The 11,591-nt window shown below is 41.0% G+C and overlaps 2 protein-coding genes across 2 annotated transcripts in view; one reads left to right on the forward strand and one right to left on the reverse strand.

Annotated features, from left to right (window-relative positions):
- The window catches only part of LOC138945521 (ATP-binding cassette sub-family C member 5-like), a 109,543-nt gene that overhangs the window by 56,428 nt on the left and 41,524 nt on the right, over positions 1–11,591 (forward strand). The gene's annotated exons all lie outside the window — the stretch shown is intronic.
- On the reverse strand, positions 2,729–6,371 carry LOC138945869 (dentin sialophosphoprotein-like). Its single transcript, XM_070317388.1, has 5 exons — positions 5,702–6,371; positions 4,277–4,410; positions 3,632–3,757; positions 3,131–3,181; positions 2,729–2,891 (listed from the first exon to the last, which is right to left on the reverse strand). Exons 1-5 carry the CDS (start codon positions 6,335–6,337, stop codon positions 2,729–2,731), a joined length of 1,110 nt encoding a protein of 369 aa, XP_070173489.1. The 5' UTR covers positions 6,338–6,371.

The following is an 11,591-nucleotide window of genomic DNA, read 5'->3' on the forward strand; positions in this document are numbered from 1 at the left end:
ATCCTCTTTTGACAAGTACTCCAAGAATGAGCGGATGAGAAAAATCTGCAACATAAAATTAACAAGTTTTCATTAGTGATTTAATGTCACAGCAATTAGTGTCGTCCAAGAAGAAAAGTATGCGTAGTCTCTTTCAGACAATACAAGACATAAACTAACTAGCAAACAAAAAACAAAACAGAAACAAAACAAAACAACAGTAGACATTCAAATAAAAATGACTTAATTAATCTGCATACGCAGCAGAGTCTAGAAAATAAGTTATGCATCAGGTTGTTTTTAAGAGCACATTGCTTTGCTTGTTGTGCTCCATTTATTTTAATTGATTTTACGCGGCATTGTTATTTGTAATCATCTGAATAAATTAACTGTTCTTCTTCTTCTTCTGCGTTCGTGGGCTGAAACTCCCTCGTACACTCGTGTTTTTTGCACGAGTGGAATTTTACGTGTATGACCATTTTTTACCCCGCCATTTAGGCAGCCATACGCCGGAAGCATATGCTGGGTATTTTCGTGTTTCTATAACCCAACGAACTCTGACATGGATTACAGGATCTTTTTCGTGCGCACTTGCTCTTGTGCTTGCGTGTACATACGGGGGTGTTCGGACATCGAGGAGAGTCTGCACACAAAGTTGACTCTGAGAAATAAATCTCTCGCCGAACATGGGGACGAACTCACGCTGACAGCGGCCAACTGGATACAAATCCAGCGCGCTACCGACTGAGCTACATCCCCGCCCCATTTTGTCCATTGAATGTTCCATAAAATAACGAAAACATGCAGTCAAAGAGAAAACTAAATGAAAGAAAAGTAGGTTGTGTTTTGCTATACATCAGATACGGTTAGCAATCAGTTTAAAATTGAATGTTTTTTGATGTTGAAACCTGAACCATCAAGTACTCACAGGATTGAAAAGACTGAACATGACGAAGAAGGTTATGAAGAGCAGGGTACACAGGAGTCGGGTGCGAAAGGCACGCAGTATGACACGCTTGAACGACGCTTCCTCCGGGCCTCGTTTCTCCAGCTCTTCGTCCCAGAAGCACTCAAGCCTGTACCAAATCATTTTTCATTTCATTTTCATTTTCATTACTTTATTGTCCTATCGCTGGGAAATTCGGGTCACTCCTCCCAGTGGAAAGCTAGCAGCAACGGAGTCACAGCCTTCCCAGGTGTCTGCATGTTTTGGTGTATTCGGCCACCTGCACTTATGGCAGTATGACCAAGGTCTTTTACATGCCATTGTGGTGACACGGAGGGGGGGGGGGGGGGGGGGGGGGGGGGGGGTGGGGGACATCCATCATCCATGGCTTCCATCTCTCAGGGTCTGCACATAAAGTTGACCCTTGTCCGTCCCAGCCCAAATTCGAACCTGCGACCTTGCGATCAAAATTCCAGTGCTCTACCAACTGAGCTACCGGGCCCCCATGCAGTCACTCAGCATCCAGCTTAAAACCAATAGATTAAGGATTGAATAAATTGAATGTCTGACATTTTGTCCATTGAATGTTTCATAAATTAAACTTACCATTTGTCCATGAAATATTGTTCCATAAAATTACCATTTGTCCATGAAACATTGTTCCATAAACTTACCATTTGTCCATGAAATATTGTTCCATAAACTTACCATTTGTCCATGAAACATTGTTCCATAAACTTACCAATAGATTAAGGATCGAGTAAATGTCTCATTTTGTCCATAGAATGTTCCATATAATTACCATTTGTCCATGAAATTTGTCCATTCGAGATATTGTTCCATAAACTTACCAATAGATTGAGGATCGAGTGAATATCTTATTTTGTCCACAGAATGTTTCATAAAATTACCATTTGGCTATGAAATACTAGCTGTTCCATAAACGTACCAATAGATTGAGGACCAAGTGAATGTCTCATTTTGTCCATTGAATGTTCCATAAAATTAAAAAAACATGCAGTCAAAGAGAAAACTAAATGAAAGAAAAGTAGGCTGTGTTTTGCTATACATCAGGGCACCACCTGAGCAACCAGCTTAAAATCAATAGATTGAGGATCGAGTGATATTCATATATGCAATTGTCTCGTTTTGTCCAATAAATGTTCCAGAACTTTACGAAAATATGCTGTTAAAGAGAAAACTAAAGGAGAGAAAAGTATAGGCTGTGTTTTGCTATGCTGAATGCACCAGGCACTGCCAGCAATCAGTTTAAAGATCACATTTTAGTTTGAGGATAGAGTGAATGTCTCATTTAATTTGTCCATGAAGTATTGTTAAAATTCTCACTTTTTGATTCTCAGTATTTAGCTTCCAATTCCCAGAAAATGGCATCAGTTCATATTAATTTTCTTAAATTGGCCAAGAACATCTCACAAGAGAGGAAAACTTTTTGTTTTTGTTTGCTAAACAGTAAGACGATACACCAACTTACAGTTATTTCACTTATACAAATGTATGCGAGTACAGTGATACCTGTGATGTGTGCCTGTGGCCCCTCTGATGAGCGGACACCTCCCTTAAAAGGACACCTTCAGCTGTTGTCCAATTGTCTATTATCTCTACCAAAATGTACCTGTTGTGAGAGGACACCTGCAATGTAGGGACACTTTTGACTGGCCCCAAGGGCGTCCTTTCATCGCAGGTAAACACTGTACAACTTCATTCTTCTACTGCTGCCTTAATATCTTTTGAGGTTACATTAGTTGGTACTGTATTTAATTGTGCTGTATTGTACTGCTCCCATTACCTCTGAGCGTGAGTTTCGGCAGAGTCCAATTCAGACAGCTTGTACGCCTTGAGCGAGTCAACCCCTTTCTTGTACACTTTCCACACAATGGGCGTCACCCAGCCAAACGTGCAGAAGTTGATGCACCCCACATTGGAAATAGGCAGAACTTCTTTTGACCTGTTTACACACAATACATTAACATATCAAGCACATCGTACAGGATTTTATGGATGACACTTTCCACACAATGGGCGTCTGCACCCAGCCAAACGTGCAGAAGTTGATACACCCGACGTTGGAAATAGGCAGAACTTCTTTTGACCTGTTTACACACAATACATTAACATATCAAGCACATCGTACAGGATTTTATGGATGACACTTTCCACACAATGGGCGTCTGCACCCAGCCAAACGTGCAGAAGTTGATACACCCGACGTTGAAAATAGGCAGAACTTCTTTTGACCTGTTTACACACAATACAACATATCAAGCACAATCATACAGGATTTTTATGGATGATTGGATGAAGAATTAGTGGTGGAAAATGATATCAGCATGATATCTATATAGCTGTAAAATTAATATGAAGAAGTTGAAACAATTGATGCATGTAACTTTGTAAGAGAATTATAATATAGCCTCTCTTTAGACCTTGAAGTGAACTGAACCTCATCTCTGGCACCCTTAAAGTCTTATCTCTCATATCTCTCCCTTCAAGAAAGGCACTGAACAAGGATGATAAATGCGAGAAAAAGATCGATAGATATTGAGAAACACAAGCAAACATAAGACGGTGATAAGTACATGTTTCACATACCGTACATTAAACACAAAATCCAAACAACGGACTCTTAAGCAACACTTTATCTGTTTTAAATTCTCCGGCACTTCCTCAAATGAAAGAGCATCTTACGCTTTGCCTCTGACTGGAATCAAGGTCTTCAAAACAGGCTTGTACTTGTTGATTCCCCGCCGGCGTACGTAAGGCACTGATTCGAAGTAAGCTCCTGCCTCTGATTTGCCTTGAAGATCTAGAATGCTGAAACAAGAAAAGGCAACCCTTTCATTGGCTCAGCAAAATGGATGAGTAATCAAATCTGAGGGCAAGGATTATTGATTAGCGCATCTTGTCTCCACTCAGAGAATAAGCTTATTAAGTGGCATTCACAATATGGCAGACTTTCAACCAAATGTTTGTATGGGAGAGATAAAGAGAGAGACAGACAGAGAATCAGTGCTTGCATGCCATGCATTATATTCCATTATCAGTACATTTTCTTTCATGTTTCTTTCACAGCTTGTTTCCTGTTAAAAAAAAGTAGTAAAAATAATCTACTGATTGAATCCTTTGTAAAACACTCACGCACGCACGCACTCACGCATGCACACACACACACACACACACACACACACACACACACACACACACACACATACACACACACACACACACACACACACACACACACATACACACACACATATCATTCAACCAATCAATCAATCATCAGAAGAAAATAAATCTTCAAAGTATGCAAACCAAACTCCCTGCAGTTACCTCTGTGTTAGATTCTCCAAGCGCCCGTCAAAGTCTTCCGTTACGTCTTCCATAACTTCTGTTTCATCAGCACTGATACCAGCTTCCACTGTTTCTGTCGAAACATCTTCCGCATCAGTCCTGCCATTTGGGAGCTGCAAATTCAATATCGTGCATGTTTACACTAAAAAAACAATGATGTGCCCATGTCAAGTGCTTTTCTTTCTTTATTTGGTGTTTAACGTCGTTTTCAACCACGAAGGTTATGTCGCGACGGGGGAAGGGGGGAGATGGTATATAGAGCCACTTGTCAATTGTTTCTTGTTCACAAAAGCACTAATCAAAAATTTGCTCCAGGGGCTTGCAATGTAGTACAATATATTACCTTACTGGGAGAATGCAAGTTTCCAGTACAAAGGACTTAACATTTCTTACATACTGCTTGACTAAAATCTTTACAAAAATTGACTATATATATTCTACACAAGAAACACTTAAGGGTATTAAAGGAGAAACAGAATCCGTTAGTCGCCTCTTATGACATGCTGGGGAGCATCGGGTAAATTCTTTCTCGTCCCAACCAATATGGGACTCCCCCTACTCGCGGGGGGTGTCAAGTGCTTATACCTCACACAACAGCAGCTACGGTTCACACAGCTTTTTGCCTCTAAAATGTCAAAACCTTTTAGAAACCTTTCAGGACCCTCGTTACAAAAAATAAAACTGCATTCAACTATAACTATCAGCTACTTAGAAGTATCTGGACAAGATAAAAATCATAAAGACAAATGAGTTTGTTTGTTTGTTTGTTTGTTTGCTTAACGCCCAGCCGACCACGAAGGGCCATATCAGGGTGGTGCTGCTTTGACATATAACGTGCGCCACACACAAGACAGAAGTCCCAGCACAGGCTTCATGTCTCACCCAGTCACATTATTCTGACACCGGACCAACCAATCCTAGCACTAACCCCATAATGCCAGACGCCAGGCGGAGCAGCCACTAGATTGCCAATTTTAAAGTCTTAGGTATGACCCGGCCAGGGTTCGAACCCACGACCTCCCGATCACGGGGCGGACGCCATACCACTAGGCCAACCGTGCCGGTCTAGACAAATGAGTACCCAATGCCAGTTAATGTAACTGAGAAAATGAATACCCCCTGAATTTCCATTGGACAGCTAAGTGGTTGCTATGGAAAGGTGAATTGTTTAGAAACAACCTCGGTGATCCTTTTAGGTGATCATAATGGGCAGGTGGTCGTTATTGAGAGGTGGTCGCCAGGGCAAGGCTGAATCTACTTTCTTTAATTTGTGTGGACGTTTGTTTCCGGCCTCTGTCAATAAAGATGAAACAGAAGAAAATATGCTCCCCTCGGACTAACAGAAAAAGCGACCAAACATCTTATATTATCCGACAACTCCTGGTCCCAATTGTTTGAACTTACCAGCCTAGCATTTTCTGCCTCTGCGCCTCGGTCTTTCCCTGTGTCTGATTCTGCCTCCTCCAAGTCTATCCTCATCTCATGGTCACGGTTCACAGAACTGTCATGGTTGGATGATTTCAGATCACCGTTGAGGCCGTGTGTGTCACGGCTGGATAGCACAGAAGTATCTACCGGTACATCAGTTTTTGCTAAACTCTCATTCTTATTTGTAGTTCTTTCATCACAGCTTTCTGAGTTTGTGTCATGGTCTGCTGCACTAGAATCTTTGGTTGTCTCATTGCTGCCTGGCTTTCTGTCATGACTGGCTGAATCTGTGTCATGGCTGGTGGAGCATACATCTTTGGTTGGATCTGAGCTGCCTAGCTCTGTGTCATGACTGGTTGAATCTGTGTCATGGCTGGTTGAGCGTACATCTCTGGTTGGTTCTGCGCTGACTTTTTTAGTGTCTGAGTGATTGGATTTTGAATCACAGTTGCCTGGACCTCCATCTTTGGTTGTGTTTTCACCGGCTGGGCTGGAGGCGCCCTGGCTGGCTGAACTCAGGTCGTGGTTGGTTGGTGGGACGGTTCCTTGTTCACCGGGTGCCCCAGGGTTGGTATCACCGGAACCACTGTGGCTCTCACTGTCGCCGTTCATCGTGCACCGGTTATCTTGTCACCGTCGCTCATGCTGCATCTGCACACATGTAAAGAACACACAATATAGTTTATACCACTGGAGCAAGCATGAAAGCACATGTTGAGAACACACAATATAGTTTATACCACTGGAGCAAAATATGAAAACACATGTTGAGAACACACAATATAGTTTATACCACAGGAACAAAGCATGAAAACACATGTTGAGAACACACAATTTAGTTTATACCACTGGAACAAAGCATGAAAACACATGTTGAGAACACACAATTTAGTTTATACCACTGGAACAAAGCATGAAAACACATGTTGAGAACACACAATTTAGTTTATACCACTGGAACAAAGCATCAAAACACATGTTGAGAACACACAATATAGTTTATACCACAGGAACAAAGCATGAAAACACATGTTGAGAACACACAATTTTGTTTATACCACTGGAACAAAGCATGAAAACACATGTTGAGAACACACAATTTAGTTTATACCACTGGAACAAAGCATGAAAACACATGTTGAGAACACACAATATAGTTTATACCACAGGAACAAAGCATGAAAACACATGTTGAGAACACACAATTTTGTTTATACCACTGGAACAAAGCATGAAAACACATGTTGAGAACACACAATTTAGTTTATACCACTGGAACAAAGCATGAAAACACATGTTGAGAACACACAATTTAGTTTATACCACAGGAACAAAGCATGAAAACACATGTTGAGAACACACAATTTAGTTTATACCACTGGAACAAAGCATGAAAACACATGTTGAGAACACACAATTTAGTTTATACCACTGGAACAAAGCATGAAAACACATGTTGAGAACACACAATTTAGTTTATACCACTGGAACAAAGCATGAAAACACATGTAAAACAAATGAACTACATTCACTGAAAACAATGAAAGCCTGAGTTACGGAATTCCATTTTCTTTCGGACATTGACAATATTATATTGGACGGATTAATTCAGTTTCACACGGTATACACAGGCCAAAAGTCAATGTCTACCTTTGGTCTGATCGACAAAAAGAGACTGCAGTCTGTGGTGACATTGTAGTGTATATATTTGTTTGCGCATTTTATTAAATTTATTGCACCTCAAAGACATTTAAATGACATTGATTAAACAAACCAATGACATCTCTTCATGACCCCCTCTTCTAAAGTTAAATCTCTGATGTAAAAAGCAAACAAAGTTTGAGAAGACAAGATAATGCCGATAATGGCGTCACGTAAATATTCTGTCGCTTCTGCTCTGCACATCTCCCAGAAACTGACAAAGAATTTTGAAAACGAAGTTCGTCTCGATGACTTCTTCATATCAGCAAGAGAACATAACTCGTAAGGTCACTGCTACTGGCTGTGCATGTATTGGTATATTGTATATCGTTAATTTCCCCCGCAGAATGACAGCACAAATGTGGATTACCAAACATGAGCTGAAAATGTACTAAATTTGTACCACTTGCCTAAAAATGTACCTCAAATGTACCAAAAATGTTCTGCCAGCAAAATTCAGTACATTTTGAGGTATACTGAAAATGTATTCCAGTTTTGAACCAAGTTGGCAGGTGGTATACTGGGAATGTACCTCTATTGTACTGAAAACGTACCTCATTTGGACTTTGCCATTTTTTGATGTACTAAAAATGTGCTTCCTTTGGAAATATTTTGTATACTGAAAATGTACTTTGTTTGCTGTAATTTTATTGCACTCTGCAAATACATGAATTATTTTCACACTAGAACATTAACAGAGACAAAGTCATGCAGCTCATGGTAGATAAGCCTTTGCTTTATAACATCGATCATTTTTATTATACGTTATTTGTATTGTTGACCAAAATGTGACATCTTTACACAGATCAAGACACTGTCAGTGTTCCTCCGAGACCGCGCCAGCGGTTGAAGTGAACAATCAGACTGTCGAGATCTGTGTAAAATGTCATATTTTGGTCAACAATACAAATAACATTTTTGAATCAATCAACTTTACTCCCAGTTAGAATTTCTTTTTCTGTTTAGGCCACACACAAAAAATAGTCTGTTTACGGTAACATAGGCAAAAAAAATAGGGTCGGTAGGTCGGGATATTTATTTTTATATATTTTTTTTCTCCCAAAAAACATATTTTTAAGTTATTTTGCCAAAAAAACAAAGATTTTTTTTTTTAAATTCCCCCCCCAATGCCCAAAAAAAGTCTAGGGTCGCGCGAAAAAATAGGGTCGGTCGGGATACGGTAAACAGACTTTTTTTTTTGTTGCCTTATGATTGAACGCACACAAACATGCACTATTTTGTAGTCTCGGCTCGGACTCGGACGTCAAATGGCAAACAGAAGGGAAATCCAATGTTCAATCAACACATAAACTCTTTATGCACTGCCCAGACATCGGTTTAATGACGTCAAGAAAGCGGGCAAAAAATGGGTTTCTGCAACAAACTATTGAAAAATGTCTGGGTTACTCTGACTTAAACTTTTGCGCAATTAGGATGGATTATTTGAGAGCTCATTAAAATAAGGCCAAAAGTTTGTATGTCGCGAAGTTCCGGCTAAAAGGGAGTGTTTGTGTGTGTACGTGTGTGTGTACGTGTGTGTGTGCATGTGTGTGTGTGCATGTGTGTCTATGGATGTGTGTGTGTGTGTGTGTGCGTGCGTGCATGTGTTTTTAAGTATCCAGAGAGATACAAGAGAGAAGGAAACATGGAGAGAGAGAGAGAGAGAGAGAGAGAGAGAGAGAGAGAGAGAGAGTGAGAGAGAGAGAGAGAGAGACAGCGACCTTGTGCACAGGGCTGACGACGAAAAGATGAAAATACAAGTCATCATCACCATGTCAACACTACCACAGAAAGCGCACAATAATCTGATAAGGGAAGAACAAACAAAAGCCTTAACTTGTTTATTCGGTAAAGTGCAGATGAGCTGCAGATAATTAAGACTTAAAAATAAAAGGTCTGCATTTTTAGAAAGCTCCGTTAACACACAAGAATTCACTCAATTACACTCAGTTTCAAGTCTCAGTTGACCAGGGATATCCTTTGGTGTTGGCAGGATGGACATTGAGAAGAGAAATAAGGATGCTGTCATATCGCCCCCCCCCCCCCCCCCCCTTTTTATATTTAGTCAAGTTTTGTTTAAATTTTGTTTTAAAAAAATCCGATATTCCAGGAAAGTTATTGAACACTGATGCTACCAAACGATGCAACCAGGGTTATAACAGATTCACCCCACCACAAGCACTACAATCTGTGGGTACAAAGCTCATCAAACCACAGGAGCCTGCATCAAGAAGTCTGGCTACACACGTATACCGTGGTTGCACTAGGCAAATCTGTCTGAAGCGGTTGCACCCTTATTTTTCTGTCCGAAGGGAGACACGCGACGGGAAAGCCTAAGGCCATTTACTGTATCCTGCTGTCTTTTAATAGAACGATGACAGCGTTTTCATTTTGTCCTGTTTTGAGGATCGTTTTGTGTTGTGCCCTGTTATGATTTCCATTTCGTACTTTTCAAGGTCTGTCTCTATTCGATGTGTCATGGGGGGGGGGGGGGGGGGGTGTTACACATACTGCACTTGGAAGTTGAGGCGGGGGGGGGGTGGGGCTGTTTACATAAACTGCCCTTGAAAGTCCATAATAAAAACGCCTCAACCCGAGCGTGACCACAAAACGACAGGGAAGCAATAATAGCACACCATGATTGGTCCGCATCGTGCTTTCCGATCTTGCACTCACTTCGCAGTGCTTAAAGCCCCAATCTGCCTCAAATGGTTTACAGAACGATTTAAATCTTCTCACAAAAAAAGCAGTTCTAACCTTGTGGAACACACTTACAATAGCATTTAACAGCATTAAATGACACAGGCCGTTTGAATGGCTATTTAGCTTGCGTAAAGCACACACCAGATTACGTTTATTTTACCCCTGAGCAGTCGTGGACCCGTGTCACACACTTTCCTTTTTTTTCTCACAATTTCGTCGTCAGTTTGTGATTTCAAAGCGACTCCATGCATGGAGAAATCAAGAAGAGCAAACGCTTTCTTTCTTTCTTTCTTTATTTGGTGTTTAACGTCGTTTTCAACCACGAAGGTTATATCGCGACGGGGAAAGGGGGGGGGGGGGGGAGGGGGGGAGATGGGATGGAGCCACTTGTCAATTGTTTCTTGTTCACAAAAGCACTAATCAAAAAATTGCTCCAGGGGCTTGCAACGTAGTACAATATATATGACCTTACTGGGAGAATGCAAGTTTCCAGTACAAAGGACTTAACATTTCTTACATACTGCTTGACTAAAATCTTTACAAACATTGACTATAATATACAAGAAACACTTAACAAGGGTAAAAGGAGAAACAGAATCCGTTAGTCGCCTCTTACGACATGCTGGGGAGCATCGGGTAAATTCTTCCCCCTAACCCGCGGGGTGTTGCACACGAATTAGACTGCTGTATCCAATGACTCGCTGATTACAGTGGAATCCTCCTTTTGAGACCTCAAAAAACCTGAGAAAATCAAGCCTTAAAAAAAGTAGTCTTAAAATGGATGTCTATGAATTGTTTTTAATGCTTGTATGTTATTTCTTACGAGAAAACTTTTCATATGTAAAATGTTACATTTTAATGTCTAATGTAAAGCGCCATGAGACTGCCATTTGGCGATGAACAGCGCTATAAAAGAATGTTTGATTATTATTAGTATTACATTTAGAGAGGTTATGAACAGAACATCTGAGAAAAAAACCAGGTTCTCAAAACGGGAGGGAGTCTTTCAGTGGGGGGAGGGGGGCACTGTACTCCAATGAGTCAAAAAGCTCGTGAAACCGCGAAAGGAAAATGCACTCAAAAGTCAAAAACACCTCACCTCACAAAAAACAAAAAGACAGGGAGATATCACGTACTTACACACACGTCATTGTCTTGCTGTACACGTTGCAGCGTTGTTTTTGTGTCCAGTTTTTAGGGAGAGAAAGAAAAAATCCCAGGCTGTTAAAGGGCTCTCATTTCAAAGCAACACGTCACCTCATAGAAACGGTGACCACAAAACTCCAGGGAAAAAAACAGACCGCATGCCGTGACTTGCCAGTTTGTAACCACTATACCCCCCCCCCCCCCCCCCCCCTTCCGCTCACACTACAACTCCCCTCCCATAACAGATTAAGGGCTTCAGTTTCAACACCGTGCCTTCTTTGCACTCTTCCATTCAGGCATGAGACCAAGGGTAGGG

Source organism: Littorina saxatilis, linkage group LG13 (genome assembly GCF_037325665.1).
Source record: "Littorina saxatilis isolate snail1 linkage group LG13, US_GU_Lsax_2.0, whole genome shotgun sequence".
NCBI lineage: Eukaryota > Metazoa > Mollusca > Gastropoda > Littorinimorpha > Littorinidae > Littorina > Littorina saxatilis.

What these genes read in the sequence shown, in the direction of transcription:
- LOC138945869 (XM_070317388.1), bottom strand. Translation starts at nt 6,337, where the DNA reads ATGAACGGCGACAGTGAGAGCCACAGTGGTTCCGGTGATACCAACCCT. An exon ending in TTGGAGAATCTAACACAGAG is followed by an intron (nt 3,758 to 4,276) that starts GTAACTGCAGGG and finishes TTCTTGTTTCAG; the next exon opens with CATTCTAGATCTTCAAGGCA. An exon ending in ATTCCAGTCAGAGGCAAAGC is followed by an intron (nt 3,182 to 3,631) that starts GTAAGATGCTCT and finishes GTGTGTAAACAG; the next exon opens with GTCAAAAGAAGTTCTGCCTA.